Below are 17,527 nucleotides of genomic sequence, written 5' to 3' on the forward strand. Positions count from 1 at the left end.
CGTGCACATATGTAGTGATAATTCAATTCATTACAGCACATCGAAAAACGGACGAGACGAGGACAGACAACAATGACAAATGCCAGACAAGAATGGAATATAAATAAGTTCCACACCCACCACGCTCGTCCAAACTTTCTGGCCGCTCCTTTGCCCCAGCTTGAAGCCCGTACACATCGTAAGTGGATTCGATGTGGGAGGTTGAATGTGGTTTGAAAAGGATGAGTTATGTGTTGTGCTCTCTGGCATGCACAATACCAACGTGATGTTGTACAGGTGGGTAAAGTCCTCCCGCTGTTGTTTACTTTATGTTTGGGTGTTTCTTTTTCTATTCGGGGGCCTTCGATATAGCTCCGCTCCAACAAAGTCCTCTGGTTTACTGTGTTGCTCTCCATATACACACAGCAGCCGATCGATTGGAAAGGATGGAGAGAAGCTGTGCATACGTTGCTGGATTCTGATAACAAATATTGAAATACAATCACATACTCCTGTTTACACGGTGTGCGGGGTGATGTTCACAAGAAATCCCAAGCCTCCTTTTCGGATGGATCCCTAAAGTTTGTTGGTGGGATTGTTCGCTGCGAGAAGATGACCAGAGCGGTGGCCAGATTCACTATGGACAGGTGAGGGAGCTCGTTCCATGTGCGTATGCAACAGATGAGCATGATGATGATGCTGATGAAGGTTTGAACAACTTTGCCCGCAACCTTCGCAACTAACCTATTAACCAACACATATTTGCGTTGAGATGGGTTGAGACGGCCGAAAGATTTTTCGATGAAGTTTACACAAACTCCGCTTCATCCGACCGAAAATGAACGGCTTGACTCACTTTACTTGCCTGCAATCGTTCAAGAGCGTGGTTAGGGTTTCAACGTCTGCTCGTATTTCGATGGGCTTTATGTTGCATCCCAGCTGTTGAAGCCATGTTGTGCACGAACATAGTACCCGTATCGACCGTGACACAATGGCCGTGCTCTCGGTGATAGAAATTTTCCTATCGTAGGTATTTTAATTAAGCGACAGCGTACAGTTGAGATAAGACTCACCTCATCGATAAAGTACCGCTGTTTATTTCTGCTGGCTTAGGGGCTTTTTCGTGCTGACGACGGGCTTTTCTTGCTGGGCGGTGTGAAAATATGTGACTTTACATGATTTGTTGGAGGCAGTCCCATTTGCACAAGCATTTTGCATCGTTTGATTAAGCAAATCGAGTAGGGGTTTGCTGTTTGCACTCTGCCCGGGGCGTTTTTCAACATTGTACTGTCTCTACACAGTGGGAGAAAAGCATGGTCATAGAATGGTTGTCTAGTTTTTTTTTTAATTTTTTTTTCGGTCTAGAAGATCTGTTGAATGTATAAAAAATAAAAAAGGACTATTTTAAAATGGTGTCAAAATATTTTACGATCTTCATACTTAAGGAATCGTTTTCGCTTTTTTACCTTACTAGGTTAAACACTGAGAGTGAGAGTGAGAGTTTAATAAAACACTTTAAAGATTTTTTTCTATTTTGAAAGGCTTTTTACATACTTTTTAATTGTATCGGATTTTACTTACAAACTTTTAAAATTTAGTCTCAATCCCGGTAAAGTTTGTTTATGCTCACTGCTAAACAGCAATGACTCGAGTAATTGATCGTTGAAAATTATGACCGCAACCACCCTTTCTGTCCTGCTCTAACCCACCGTGCATCGTAGCAACGGTAAGATGCATTGTTAATCGGCTGTGACTCATGCTGTTGACACTCTCGGCTCAAACAACAATCCACGCATCAATGCCAGTAGTCATCAAAGCGTGTTGGTAAAAAACACGGCAAAAAATCAAACGTGTTTAGAGAACAACAAAAAAAAGGTGACGACAAAACATATGCACATAACACACTTCCTCTCCGCGGATCATTATTTGTCCATACCATTAGCAACCGGGATTCATCGAATGATGCAACACGGGTGTGCATGTAAAAAAATGCTTGCGTTTTGTTAAACACTAATCGCGGGATTTTCCTGCATCAGAGCGCGCGCGGATGACGATACCGGTCCGCCCGGAGGACCAACGCAAGCAGAGTAAACACTGAACCAGATTTATTCATTAAAACAGGCAAAACCCCTTCCCGCGATTGCCCGTCACGCGTACTCAGCACGATTTTCTGCGAATTCCAACTCGCAATCGAATTCCATCCATCCGCCGGCCGTGAGTTCGATGATGCGCGGCCCTGAGTAAAAGCTTTGCCGGGCGATGATAAAATTATCTGTTCCCTGCCATACCGACCAATTTGCCGATTACCGATACTGGTCACGCGCCAGGCTTTTAGTCAAGTGAGCTGTTGTTGAGCTGAGTTTTGTTGTTCTGCTTTGTTCCGTTCATTCCCTATTTATGTTCGGTAAGTGATGTGTTTGCGGTGATGCTGGGTGTTGTACGGGCCCCGTGAATAGGAGTTGAAGTGGCGTTGAAGTTATCTGGGTGGAACCAAATCTGATAAAAATCGATCAATTTCGAGTGGCGGGAGTGAGATGAAGTTGGCGCGAGGAATGTTTTTGGGATGTCGGGTAATAGTGTCTTTATGGGGATATTTTGTGCTTGTCAAGGTTTTTGAGATAATGGAGCTGTAACTTTACACCGCTTGATCATACGAGTACAGGAAATAGTTGTTATCTTTTAGTGATAAAACAAATATTTGAAGCTCTTGATGCGAAAATGCGATTACCTTAAGAAGACCAAGAGGTAGAGCTCGCTAGAGAGTATATCAAGTTTGAGACATTAAATCATCCTTCAATATCCAGTGATGCTCTTCAATGACTTAGACTTCGAATTGGGTTGAAGTTCTGTATGAAATACGTATTGATTTATTGATCTTCGTTATTTGCATATCCTTCGCAAAGCCCAAAAGGAGGCTTTGAAGACTTCCAATCCCCCTTTTGCTGTACCATACGCAATAAAACCATTTTTCACTTTATAAACAAAAGAAAACTTAGATTCATGAATAACCTTCATCAAGTAAACTCCCTTGAAAGTTATGGCGATAAAAAGGACCTCGTCTTCAGAAAACCCCCAGACAACACAGCTAAACCCTCGATCAACACCTGCAATAAAACCGTTTTCGAGTGTCACTTTGTGGTGAAGGCGATACCAACCCAATCGGATGATTGTTTGCTAATCCGAGACAACGAAAAAAAGGCTGAGAATCAAAACCTCACATGGGACTGTCAATTCGATAAAATTCATACCGCAGTTCGATCGATACAGTCTGTGTTACTTTTTTCACACGTTGTCGGCATTAGTCTTTTCAGGGTTGCGAAATTTGTCCACCATCTTGTCAGGGCCCCCTTGTGCAGGTCGATCCACAAAAAGCGCGTATTCCTTCGTTGCAACCCTGGCTCTGTCAATCCTTTCCACAAGAGTGAAAGAGAGTTGGAAAGCCATTTGTGTACGTGACCAATCGATTTAAGTCCGCTGAAACCTTCCGAGAAAGCACGTGTTCCGGGGCTGGGGATAGCATTAGAAAAGTAATGACCTACGAAAACACTGCGATAGTCACGAGCAACGGAACTGCCTTCCAGCAAACCCCTCTCTCTAGGGGCTTTTGGTCGGAGACAAATGTGGTCCCAGGTCGCTGGCACTCCGGGGAGAAATAACGCAATTTTTATCCTATATATGGCACAAGCTATTTGTTTGTCACCTCCATCTCCAAAAATAGCTCTCCGCCTGTTTGGGCTGTTCCTGGGTCCCTTTCGGTGCTGGAAATTGGACTCTCGAACTAGACTCATGAATCTAAACCAACGCACAACCAAGTTGGTACAGGTTTCTGTCGTACGATTTAGACGTGCCGTAGAACACAACCATGCACCTGCTTACTACCGTATAGGACGGTGGCTAAAATAATGTACCACCACCGTCACCCTATCTACGCTGAAGCACGTAGATCTTCGTCCCACCGGCTCCCGGAGCACCGGAGCTGCAGAAACACCAGATAAGCCAGCAACAAGATAAACGCAACTACGAAAATTCGTGGCACTCGCGCGCAGTACCAGCAAATGGGTGAGCTTACATAATTTAGCGCGAAACACTGGCCGAGTGTGATCCTGGGATCCGACTCCGACACCCCACGAACGCCTCAGTAGATCAGATAAACTCGGCCGTGGAGGTTGTGGCGCTGCGACGTTCGCAAATTGATGGAGGGAAGTTGGTGCAACCGCCAAGCCACTAATTTATGGTCATGTCCATAACGAGTTGTGAGAGTTGTTTGCTGAGTGATTTATACGCGATGTGTGCGTCTAGGAGAAGTAGGACCACCCATCAGAAGCACCTGTTTTGTGTGAGCAAGAAGTGGTGATGATGAATTTCGTTTCAAGTGTCCCCGAATTGATTCTTTATTCGACACCATATTTTATCTTAAACAACGTACGAGTATGGTCCACTTGTTTTTTACACCTCACGCCTACGATGATGACCTATACGAGAACCCCTAACTTTGGCCCCAAGAGAACAATCCACCATAACTTGCACAACAATGCCACACCTTCCGAATGCTGAGGGACCTTCGCGGCATTGGAAGCTCAAAGTAGGTCACGGTACATAAACTTCATACCCGGTACATTCTCGGCACAGAGCAGAACGTAATTAAGTGCTAATTTCCATCATCCCTCCGTTCGATCACGGTAGCTCCGAGACTTCCGACCAATCCCCGAGTCCTGGAATCTACACCCGCGCAAGCATGTCGAGCTTTAAGCAAGCTTTTGATAAAGACACATTTAAATCGGGCCGAGGTCCGGACGTGTCCTTGTTAGCAAAATTGATCAACTCGCTTACCAACAGTTCTCTCACATTCCCGGGGAAGGATCTCCCACCATAGCCACCCCAACATTGCGTGTGAATATTTTATAACACCTCAAATTGCGTTATCCTTTCCTTGTGTTTTTTGCGAGCAGGCAATGCCACTTCTGGCAATGGGGAGTGCTGAAAGCTAAACACATGCCGAAACTTCCGCCATACGGTGGACCAAGGAAACGTGGCAAAGATTTGCGCAACCAACACACACACACACACACACACACACCAAATGTATGCAACGAGATGGTTGTTGTTGGAAAAGGGTAAAGTTTTTCCAATTATGCATAAACTTGTACAACATTGTTTCGTTGGTGCGCTGGGTCGATCTTTGGGGGTTTGAAACCGAGGGCACCGGTTTAGTATGTATTGGTTTGGCAGGCACTTGGCGCATCGAAAATGATTAAAAAGGTTATTAAAAATTGAAACAAAGTTGCTACTGTGCCGCCACACACCACGGCAAGGTATTTGTGTGTGCGTGAGCTGATTGCAGTTTCGATTTTCCCGTGGTGAGTCTGAGCCTTCTTAAAGAAATTTGAATGTCCTTGGTTTGCAGGAAGGCAGAAAAGAGAGTACAGGATGGCTTAGTGTTGGCGGGGGCAATTTCCGTTATAGGAAACCATCCGTCTAATGTAAATTGAAAGGAAAAGAATTCCGGTATTTAGACTAAGCCATGCGAAACTGCACGGAGATCGGATGAAGTACAATGAGTCCAGCCTCTGAAGAGCCTCCTAAAGTAGCTGGAGGTAGGAGTAGAGGTAAAGTAATAATAAATTCAAAAATTCTCCAAATTCTCCATATCCCATCTAGAAACAGGAAATTTTTGGGAAGTCTAACCTCACCAGCACTTTGAATATGGTAAATGAATTATCGAGTACCGATGCTCCGACGGAGCTCCACAATCCAGCTTACGAGTTTGTTTTCGCAACAGATGTCTAACATTGCTTGATGGCCATTTTATCCCAAGCACCGATTGGTTTTCCTCCACCGTATGTTTCATAAAACAATCTACCAGAACCCAAACCTTACCATATCACCAGGCATAACAACAAAAAGCTTCCTTCTTGCCCATTTTCGTCCCATGCTCCCGGTGCTCTCTACGACCTTCGACAATCCCGGCACTAGTTGTAGGTCATCTGTTTTGCTCGTCCTCAGGAGGTCTTTTTCAGCCTTCCTCTCCAAACACATCTCAAAACCCACCGGAAATCGATGGGCAACGGGCCAAAATAAGCCTACCTTGGTTGGTGGCTCTTACCTGTGCGAAGCAAATACGTCGATTCCGGTGGCAAACAACAAGCGATCCGTTAAATTATGATGTTCGTCCTTCGGGAGCAAAAAGCAATTGATTTTTTATCTCCATTGATCCTTTGTTGGCTTTTTTTTTTGGTGTTGTTGTTTCGCCCATTTCTTTCATGGGTGCCCAACACGCTCACCCAATACGCCCAACAGCTTGCCATCAACTGTTGCAGCCAGGTTCAGGACGAAACTACGGTACGCAGCATGGTCGCCAAGCGCGTCGAAAACGTTCCGCAATTGGCAATATCCTTTCACCTTGATTAATCACATTTCGGGTGCTCTTTTGCCCGGGCTTTTCCAACGCATTTTCCCGACATCCAATGTTCAACCCGGAAGTGAACTCATTATGGCGCGAAACGAAGTTTTAGCGTCAGACGCGGCCCGGGATGAAATATCGCAACCGACCAACGAAGGGCTGGACAAAAATTATTGCTTCTCAAGGCTACATGGTTCGGAAAATGGCTCACCTGTACAATCTCATCTCTAGCTGTCATTTCCACAGAAAGCACACTTTGTACACCAGGGAATCTAATTCATTTCCATGAATTACGTCTCGCTGTCTTTCTTTTCTGGTTCAAAGATGATTCCCTTTTCCCAGTGCCGGAGTTCCGCAAGAAGAGAATTAGTTTTTATCTCCCCCGTTGCTGCTTGGCACGCTAAGAAAGTTAGCGATCGGCAAATTCCCATCCCGCACAGAATGAAGCTTATTGCTAAGTCCACCACGAAAGGACCTAGTAAGAATTGAAATGTCTCGGCGAAAAAAAAATCACAATCTCCTCCATGGAAATGCAAATACCCGAGTGCACCTCACCTTGAACACTTGTCTTCGATCAGCGCGACGTGTTGCTTCGACAACTTCATAAAACCAGCAGTCCATTTCTTCACGTCCACCAGGATCAAATCAATTCGCAACTCACCGAACCATACGAACTGACAACTGCCTGGCGGGTTGGCTGGCAGGCTGGTAGCGATATGGCACCTGGGGACGGTCTTTCTTTTTTCCTTGGAAATCATCCACACCGCCGTGCCGTCTCTTACCCATTTGTCGGTTAGCCGAGCGGATGATTTAATCATCTGCTTCGAGTCACGACGCCCTGTCTCTTCGGTCCGGCCATTCTATTCACCGCTCTTAGCTCACCTGCAGCAGTACGCCGTGCTACCGGTAGTGGGGTGTCTCCGTGACTATACCCGTTGGAAGGTTGTCAAATGGAATCAAGTTAATTGGTTAGAAAAATATCCTCTGTGTGATGTGGTTCGGCAAGCAATTTCGTTGCAATGGCGGCGGGATTACAGCTGGGGGGCGGGTCGAGCTAATATGATTAGAATGTCAGTTTAAGATAACCGCAAAACGGGTCGGGCTAAAACAGTGATAGTGTGTTAATTGTATTGCTAACAATACTGAGAAAAACGTCTTTATTATTATTGAACGTTGTTTAAATGAGGCAAACATGATTGCTTTTGAGGTAAATACTCGGAAATTCCTGGTTGAGGCATAGCTTTAAATCATTTGTCTGCTCGCGAATAATGTTTTCGAGGAGTTTCAACGATGACAATCACTTTTTATAGTCTATTCTTCTATGACACAGTAAAAAAGGTTTTTATCGCATTTTAGTCAATTTGTCAATCCAAAGACGTCAAATTCTTTTTATATATTTTGGACATTTTTTAATTTAAAACTAAATTAAATTAAAAAAATTAAAATCTATTTTTTTGTAAAAATTTTTTAAATCTTTTTATTATTAATTTACCTTTTCTAGACCTAGACATTTTGTTGTTGTAATGCATAATATTTTATTTAGACAATATTATATTTAAATTTCTATAAATTAAATCCACAAAATATCCATATTTAAATACTTTCTTGGGTTTAAATGCAATGTACTGCAATTTTAGTCCTCTATTACCTTTTTGCTCTGGAACGCTACAATGGTGATTATCCAAGGTTTAAATAATGTGTGTCATTGCTACTACTCACTTATTCTTTAACCTCAATGCATTGGCACACCTTAATTTGCATTACCACGACATAGGTGTGTAAACACGATTCTCATATGTTAAACATGCCTCCAGACACGAGCCAGCTCAGCCATCGACATTGACATTAACTAAAAGCATACAGATGTGTGTAAATGACTACCTAAGCCTTCTAGCGGGCATTAAAAGTCAGTTACTTTCTGCTACGATATTCACTGAGATTTATCTTTGTGTTTTATGCTCATTCCATTTTTTTATAAAAAAAATTATGTGTAAGTTTTTTATTTCAGCTAGAGATGTATAAATGTCCTAAAGCAAGTGTTTGTTAATTACTCTGAAAGCACACTAAGTAGGGCACAACTTCAAAGTCAAGAAAACCCGCCTGAGGACTCATCTACTCATTTGCATCACTGTTCCTTTGGCTATTTTTTTATTCTAAAGCCTGCAAGCTAGAAAAAAGTTCTCAAAAACATCCAGTGATTTACCGCTGGATGTTTCTTCAGCGAAACAAAAACAAAAATCACAATCATTTTGCTCTCTCGGCAACTTCATCCAATAATTCAACTACGAACGAAACGAGAACTTTTGTATGCTGTTTAGCTTAACAAAACCCCTCCAACATTGGTCCGGCTACAGAACCAAAAGCAAAAGATGGTGCCACTCATCCAATTTACCTGCAAATGTGTGTTTTAAGACGCATAAAGCCTTTCTTGCTTGACTGAAACTTTCTTGCCTCCGTGCGTAGACCGATACGTGCTTCAAGCACTAGAGTACATGCAAAACTTTTCACCCCGTAAGCTAACCACCGGCGAACTTTCATCTAATGTTTAGCTAACATGCATCAACCCACACACGGGTGCTTCGCTGGTGATTATGTTTCAAAGGTCCTGTATCTATGGCATGATGAGCAAGCCGATGCAGAAACCCAGCAATGAGTGACGCTAGAGTAGGTTTTGGTGTGCGTCGAGACTATTTTATGATTATTACCACTCATCACCCCCAGCGGGACCTGCCAAACCACCTGTTCCGCTAAGTGATAATCCTAAAGCTTGAACTTTATCATCCTTTTTTCCGGGCCACCAACTGTGTTGGAAAGTTTGGTTCTCCCTTTGCCGGGTTTGGCTTTCCCGAAAGGAAAAGAAACATGTTGGAGATTCATTCATGCTGGAAAGCTACTCGAATCTGGTGAACTTTTTCCCTTTTTTCCACCAATCATCGTTTGGGGAAAACAACTTTTTAAGAACAGTTTACAGATAACACACAATCTTTTTTGACAGTTGCAGCTTATCGGTTTTTGGCCGAAATGAAATGGCGTTTGGATTCTTGTGGTGAAGGAATCTTCGCCTCTTTGCGTCCAAGGTTTGGTGAGAAGCAATGCTTCTGCAAAAAACTGATTTAAAAGTCTTGATTTTAATTTTTATTCAGACGTTCCCCGATCTTCATCGCTGCCCTCCATTAGCCCATGTTGGAGCACTGCTTAATACGGGGTTTCCCTTCTCAACGTGACACACTCACTTATCTTGATCTTACTTACTTTGATCTCTTCATTACGTTCGTTCGGTTGACTGTCGCCGCTCGGTGTGTGTGTGTGTGTGTGAATGTGTGTGTGTGTGCTCTGTGCTAAATTATGGGCTGCCTGGCACTGCTCTGATGGTGCCCGATCAACTGTGCAACAACTTGAATCAACTTCCCACCCAATTTACTTAATGTCAGAACACTCCTCGTGTGGCTGACCTTTCCTAACAACTTGTCGTTGTATTTTTCCCCCTTCTATCTCTACCTAGTCGGGAAAGTGTATTGTACCTCCGCTATGTCTCGTGACTTCCCTGTTGCTTGCTGTCCACCATTTTCCATCCCTAACCTTCTCATCCATTATCCTCGCACAAGCGACACGCACTCCACAGGGGGGAGAAAGGTCCTCCCGATTTTTTGCCTTTCTGGTCGAACTCGGCCCACTCTCGCAAACTCGATAACGAACTTTCCGCTCCCAAAATTAAGGCAAGTCTTTGATCGAATTCTAACACCAAAAATCAATCCACAGTCCTCCCTCGAGAGCTCATTCAGAGTTGTTATTTTTTCTCATTAGCGGATATGTTCGAATTGGGAAATAACCGCCAGAAGCAGAAGTGAAGATTCGTGGCAGGTGAAATGGTTGGAGAAAAATTGTTTAATTTGACTTCAGTCCGACTGTCTGTCAGTCTTCGGGGCTTCAGGATAACAGCCCCAGTTATGGAGAAAACAACATCCTTTTTGCAATTGCTCCAAACATTCGTCGTTGGGAAAGAAAGAAGTTTTTCATCTTTTTTTCTGAGCGGCATTGGTACATCACAACCGCCTACCGGATTTTGGACGAGATATTCTGCACGCGTGACATCGGCAAAGGGACGAGAGATTTCAGCGAGAGAAAATGTAAAATATTAAAACATTCGTTGGGTGGTCGGTGTTCTGTGGTGGCCGGAAAGCTGAGGGCAAAACGAAGCACGTTTATGTATTTCCGTTCGCTGCGCCGTTTGTTTGAGGTTTTTTTTCTGCAGTAACGAATGTTTGGGTGTGTATGTAGGTTCTTGTGCTTTTCCTTGCAAAAACTTGGGTTTTTGGTGAAGCAAGACTTTTGTTTTGCTATCCACAGCAAAGTCTTAAATTATTCAACTTATCAGTGCCGTCTGCTTTATAAGCTGAATGATAAGGAACTTCAAGAAGCCTGAAAGAATGTTCAGGATTAATTTAATCACAGATACTTCTTCTATATATACATCCTATCCTGAATGTCTCCAGAACTGAGGTAGGACAAACGACTAACAACCCCGAAATGGGTCAAGTAAGTCAAGGAAGCCATTAATGACAAGCCCAGATCTCTTGAGCCTATAGAGTGTGAGGACCGGCGCCGCTATAGCTTAGGCTTCCGGGACGCCCCTTAAAGAATCCAATATTTAAAGAGATAAAAATAAGCTTTTTGAGGTATTTTGGGCAAATTTTTCAGCAACATCTTTGAGAACAATTTAAGAACTTCTATCAGCATTTTCTACAATTTAAATTTCAAATTTATATGGTGGATTTATTGATGATTTGATGGATTAATTACATTAGAAAACAATTAATTATATAAAACTCGCCACTGATTTTACCACGAATCAGAGTAATTATTTTCTATGACTTGCAAAACACATCAAAAACCTTACCAAACCCGCGCACAACTTTACCCAACACCTAAATACAATTTATCATTTCCCAGCAAAAGATAAAGTCTAAAGATGCAAACGAATCCAAATTTGTCGCTGATGAGCAGGCGAGAGCCCGACACCACCCCACCAAGTCACATTGTTAGCTGCAATGGAATGACATCGCCAAATGGCTGCCGGCGTTACATTCACAGGCGCCTGTCATCTCCGGGAAACTTTTTCGTGCGGTTGTGTCAAAAATGAAATATGTATGTCAGTTCGAGCTTTCGTTGTTGTTGATCTTTCTAATTATGCCATACACACACACACACAAAAAAGTCGCCATCCCAACGAACATAATTCAAGGTTTGATAATGATGGGTGAATCCAACGGACTCGGGAACCAGACATCGTCAGGCATCAGGCGCCATTTCCCATAATACGATTAGATAATGCAAAGACGACACAACCCACAGCAAAGATGAGCTTAGCTCATCTTTTCCGAAAGAAGCATCACAGAACGTGGCAACATCAAACACAGCTCACCTCCATTACGTGGTTCCGATTACGCTTAATGTTCCTCCGAAATGGCTTGTTTATGGGTGTCGAATTGGAATCTTATTTTTCAATTTTGTGTGCCTTTGTCTCAAGTCGCACAACTAACGAGCCCTTTCTACTATTTGCATATTTAAAAAAAAACCGGGGTCCGCTCAGCTCTTGACAGTCGAGTCTGGAGACGTAGGGTGCAGCATTAACAGCTCGGAACTTAAAGGAGATTCGCTCCGACGGTGGCGAGTTCCTGACCGATATGAAGTGACGAGATCCGATAAACGAGATAAGCCTCCCCATTTTGGGAGGCATCGACGGTGTTCATGGGCGCGCGCTCGAGCCGATAATCGGACAACCCCCGAAGGGCCACCGAGCCGACCGACTTCGTAACTCATGCAACCCGAGATAGCCCATCGAACAGATCATTGAAATGCCCTCGGATTTTCGGATCGCGGCCCGTTGTGGCCACCCAAAAAAGGGATGACGGACGGTGTACATTGAAAGTAATCTCCACGAGTTACGGTGTCTCGCTCGTTGAAATATGATCACACATACGTCCGTCCGTTCGAATGCATCTTAATCCCCCAGTCTCCTCCGGGAGCTCATTATTCATTCATCGCCCCAACCGATGCACTCGTAGAGCGAGAATCTTGTGAGACAGGCGGTGGGTCTTGAATTGATCGTTGAGCACCACCATCGCCACAACTCCCTCATCGCTCAATCGGAACGTCTTGAGCCGATAGTCATATTTTGATGTTAATTTAATCCCATTTGCGTACAACAAAGAAAAAGAAAGCAAGGAAAACCCACACACGCCAGACCACACCACGGTTGTCGATGAAATGCAATGATGGAGGCGCATGCATGTCGGCAATCAATCATGGTCCGCGGGGTTGTCTAGGCCTTCTTGTTATCCTCCTGCCCATGTCACCTCGGCTTACGGAGACGATGGAATGTTCTTCCGGTACGGGTACGCATAAACCGCAGCAAATCGATAAATCCCACCCATTCGGCGTCTTCCCCGGACGAGATGAGATTGATTGCAGTGCTCCAGTTCCAAACCATCTCCGACGTAGGCGTACGCGTTTTTCTTCCGTACAGATATTGGCCCCTTGGAGAGATGCGTCCAATGTAATACATTGTAGCGCACCGGGTAGCAGCGTATGGCGTCCACTCAAAACCGTGTGTGAGGTTAAAACCGGTAGCGATCTTGTGGTAGCGATTCCCCCTCGAGTGTCGTTTATATTACTGCACGAAGTTGAGAGCGATCACGTCACCTTCCCACGTCTCAGATGTCTTGGGTGGGATTTCTATGGCAAGAGCCTTCTTCAGCTCGACAGCTTCAAGTGCACATTTCGAGAGTCATGTCCAATGCTCGTCCCATTTAATTCGGTAATTTACACCAATTAACCAAGACCAAGAGGATCGGTTGTATTATGCATGAGAACCCTCATTCATGAATATTAATTTTGACTTAAAATAGAAGCTGCTTCTTGGTCCATTTAGCGGTGAAATTAAATGCGTCCTAAAGAACTCATCAAGAAATGCTCAGAAAAAAACAGCTCTCCATTAACAAAGGCTTCAATAATTTGGGGTTCAAGACTAATGGAATAAGCCTTTTTCATTCGCACCCAAAATCAATATTTGAACATCATTGGAATTGCTAAACGACGTCGATAACTGTGCTCGGTGGTCGCTACAGTAACAACCTCCCATCTGCTAATGAACTTCGAATTGGAAGCTTAAAACCGTGTCCGCTTTTCAATTTCGGCAAGTTCCATCAAATTTGAAGCCTTCATTTCGTCGTTGGGCCTCGTACCTCTCGCCAGACTCCATTTTGCCTTTCCAAGCTTTTCAAACGTGCGTTGGAGCCTTATTTTAATTCACCGACAGGAGCATCTCGAGCAGCTCCTCCTCGGATTTTAAAGCTTTATCGGAATTCGATAAGGAATAGGTTGACTTCAATATGATCTGAGATGTTCTTTCCGAGATTTCAAGGAAACCCACACACACACAAACCCAACTATCGACTAGGCCTCACATAACTTCAACATTGTGACGGTACCAAAGCTCATCAAATGCGTTTGATTGATCGGTTGTTTCGGGTGAAGTAGGGGAAAGGAAAAACGGGGAAAAGCCCTCACAAAACCTCACAACGCGCTCCAGATATGTATGCTTTTAATCATATTAATCATGCACACTTTCGGCATCAATCAACATCCTTGTGAAGTTGCTGGAAGAGGAACTCCGGGAACATTGGAGAAGCGGACAGATACTGACACGCACAGGCAGCCGTCCTTCCTGCTTGCTTTTCAACTTACGGTAGGTTATGTAAATATTCCCCTCTGTGAATGGGGGTTGGAATTATGTTGCGCTCTCGGCATCGTACTTTCTTTCGCTCGCCCGAGCTTCAATCATCATGCAGCGTCTGTGTTGCATTCCTCTTTCAACTTTTGGTTCATTCATTCATTCGTTTGCCTGCGTATTCCATTCGCCTTGACTCGCCTGAAGTGTCTCTTTATCCGCGTTTTTTGATGAATTAAAGTAAACGTATCACGAACCCGTCCGGGTGTCAAGTGGTCTCGGATGGGCGAAAGAAAAACGGGTGAAGAAAAAGATGAACTGAGAAAGATAACAAGGCGTGCATCGAAGTCAAAATGCTGGTGATACATGGTGTGCTTCTGCTCGAATTTTCTCACCACCGTTTTTTTTTTTTTTACCGGCCCGTCAACACTCAGCACTTTCTTCCGGGTGAACAAGCAGCAGCAAAAGGGGGATGAAAACTTGACTTTTATGATATGGAGCATAAGCACACACATGACCCGATGGCGTGGTACCGATGCTTCCGTTGTTACATCGCGGCGCATATGTTTACTATCGGATGCAAAAGTGCATCTCACTTGTATCTTTCTCTCTCTCTCTCTTTCTTTGTATGCACCACCCTCGGTCGATCTGTCTGATGATTATTGGCTCGGCTGAAGAGACTCGGTGCAGTAGCCGCAAAATAAGACTCCACTCCCTCAGTGTTTGACCAGCTTGCACGATCGATCGATGACGAGGCGTGTTTGTGTCGGGTTTTCCCTTCTGCTTTTCCTACCTTTTGTTCCCCACCGATCGCTCACACTTGATCGCTTTGTTCAGCATATGTTAAGTACCGATCCGTAGGTTTGCCCTTGCAGAGCGCCCGTATGTACCCGCGTTGTCTTAAATGTAAATTGAAATCGTTTTCACGTAAACGATCAATTGAACAGCAAAAAAGAAAACGACAGGCATTTTGGATGGATGTGCGCGATAAACATTCTCGTACGATGAATGAAAAGTGAAAGATATTTAACATATTAGCTCAACGAGTGCACTCGGGAGAATCGGGTTGTGGAATCGACAGAAGGGCATTCGACTGTTCGGGCTGTTATTAGCATACAAATTGTGATGATAATCATAGCTGCTCATTGTGTTTTGTCTGTGCTGAGGGGGGTAAGGTACAGCAGTGTTTGATGGGCGGAAAGTATTTGGATTGTTGCACGAAGATAGTGAACTTTAGAATTGAAAATGAAGGGTTTCTCTCATCGTGTTTTGATGGGTTTGATCCGTTTTATTCAAATGTCAAATTGGCACTGCGCTCGTAGATCTATACGTTAGTTTGATGTAAAAAATCGTTGTTATGTCCAAAATATTACATTTTTTCGATCTGTTTTGTTGTAAAGATAGAAATGAGAGAAAGAGAGTAAAAATAATCGAGAGAGATATAAATTAAGAGAGAATGGAGAGAGAAATGAAAGCAAATTGAGAGAGAAATGAAAGAGAAATGATAGTTAATTGAGAGAGAAACGGGAGAGTAATGAGAGAAATATGCGAGAGCAATGAGAAAGAAATGAGAGAGCATCTGGAGCAAATGGAGAGAAAAATGAGAGATAAATGAGAGAGAAACGGCAGAAAATTAGAAATATGCGTAATGAGAGTAATGAGAGAGAAATGAAAGAGAATCAAGGGAAAATCGAGATAAAATCGAAAGAGAATAGAGAGAGAAAAATGGAGAATCGAGAAAAAATCGGAAGAAACCCGAAAATGAGCTCTCATTTATCTGTCGATTCTCTCTCGGCTTCTTTCTAATTTCTCTATCGTTTCTCTCTCATTTCTCTCTCGATTCGCTCTCGATTTTCTCTCATTTATCCCTTGGTTTGTTCCCTTTTCTCTCTCATTTCACTCACGATTTTCTCTCAATACTCCCATGATTCTCTCTGATTTCTCATGCAAGACTCTCATTTTTCTCTAGTTTCTCTCCCTCTCCATTCTCTCTCGTTTATCGCGAATTCTTCTCGATTATTTATCATTTATCTCTCGGTTCTCTATCGAATCTTTCTCATTTCTCCCTTGACTCTCTCGCTTAATTTTATCGTAACGACAAAATAGATCGAAAAAGTTTATTATTTTGTACAACGATTTTTTAAGTAATGCTGTTTGACTGGGTAAAGCAAACAAATTAAAGCTTTAAACTATGATTAATAATTTGGACACAACACCAAGTACAAAATCACACTCCTTAACCAGTACTCCAATGAATCATCAGTTAACATTTGTACAAAAAAGAATATACCGACAAGACCATAAATCTTATGACTAATGCTTCAAAACTCACCAAATCTTATGTTACCTTAAACGCTAGCGACAGATACCAAGAAAACGCAACGCATGAATCAATGCCGCTGATTGTATCGTCAAATTAAATTTTGTTAACATACTCCAACCAAACGCGCTACTCCATATCCATACGAGATGAAGGAGAAGCGTTAGCCAGCCAGCCAGCACAAGCCAAAGGAAAAACAACAGCTGTGTCCATCTGTTTGCACAATTTGTACACCATTCAAACGATCGACCGCTGGCTGAGCCGATTAGTACGTTGATGTGGCCTCGATCTCAGGGTCCTCCCTCTCGGTGTCCTTCCTCCCCATGGGGAAGTGGGTTTTAAATTTTATGAAATCAACAACATTGTACGCACGTTGCTCCAGAAGCCCTGCAGAACATTTGGTACCACGAACGAGAGAGAGAGAGAGATAGTAAGGGAGGTCAAACTGATCCGCTTTACTCTGGACTGCTTTTCCACGGCTTGGCTTGCTTCAGGCTTCCCAAGTGTGTTATGTGTGTGTGTTGCTGTCATGTTGCTTCGATTGCTGCTTGATATGCGTTCGGTGTATCGCGTCCAGCATGAAAACCCAAACACACTCCTTGTTGTACAATTGTTTCCCACGAGTCGCGTACATCGAATTAGTTATCTGCGCTTGGTTTTTTGTTGGTCTGAACCTTCGCACTGAATATTATTGGGCCTTTTTGGTATCTGCTGGTTAAAGTTTCCGAGCTCAGGGCAGGATCGCTGGAAGTGCAGGAAGCGGCGGTCGTACATACACCCGCTGCTTCTAGTGCAACACCGTTTGAACTGCCCCAGAGTATTCAGCGGGGAAAAAGTAAAAGCGATGACTTTGTAGCGATAGAATAGAAAAAGTAAACACACACACACACACATGCTGTTCTTTGACTGGAAGCGTCGGAACTGCAACAGATCCTGGAGGAGTGTGGCTGGCACGGTCGACGGACGGACGCACTGGGACCCTTTTCCTGCAGAGTTTGTTTTTGTTTCCATTTCCCTTTTGTGTCTGTCTCGGGACACGGGTGTTGAAACATTTGTTTGGCGTGTGTGTGTTTTTAGTCTTTTTTTTTTTTGTTGTTGT

General features: G+C 43.5%; 1 protein-coding gene across 4 annotated transcripts in view; it reads left to right on the forward strand.

Annotated features, from left to right (window-relative positions):
• The window catches only part of LOC118514338 (gamma-1-syntrophin), a 56,951-nt gene that overhangs the window by 14,536 nt on the left and 24,888 nt on the right, over window positions 1-17,527 (forward strand). For 2 of the 4 annotated variants that reach the window (XM_036061150.1, XM_036061151.1), the window contains exon 1: window positions 13,996-14,126. The exons of the other annotated variants lie outside the window; for them this stretch is intronic. In XM_036061150.1, the coding sequence (XP_035917043.1) occupies window positions 13,998-14,126 (129 nt within the window). In that variant the 5' untranslated portion in view covers window positions 13,996-13,997. Of the gene's footprint in view, window positions 1-13,995; window positions 14,127-17,527 lie in introns of those variants that run through there. 4 annotated transcript variants of the gene reach the window in all.

The sequence above is a fragment of the Anopheles stephensi genome, chromosome 3 (assembly GCF_013141755.1).
Source record: "Anopheles stephensi strain Indian chromosome 3, UCI_ANSTEP_V1.0, whole genome shotgun sequence".
Classification (NCBI taxonomy): Eukaryota; Metazoa; Arthropoda; class Insecta; order Diptera; family Culicidae; genus Anopheles; species Anopheles stephensi.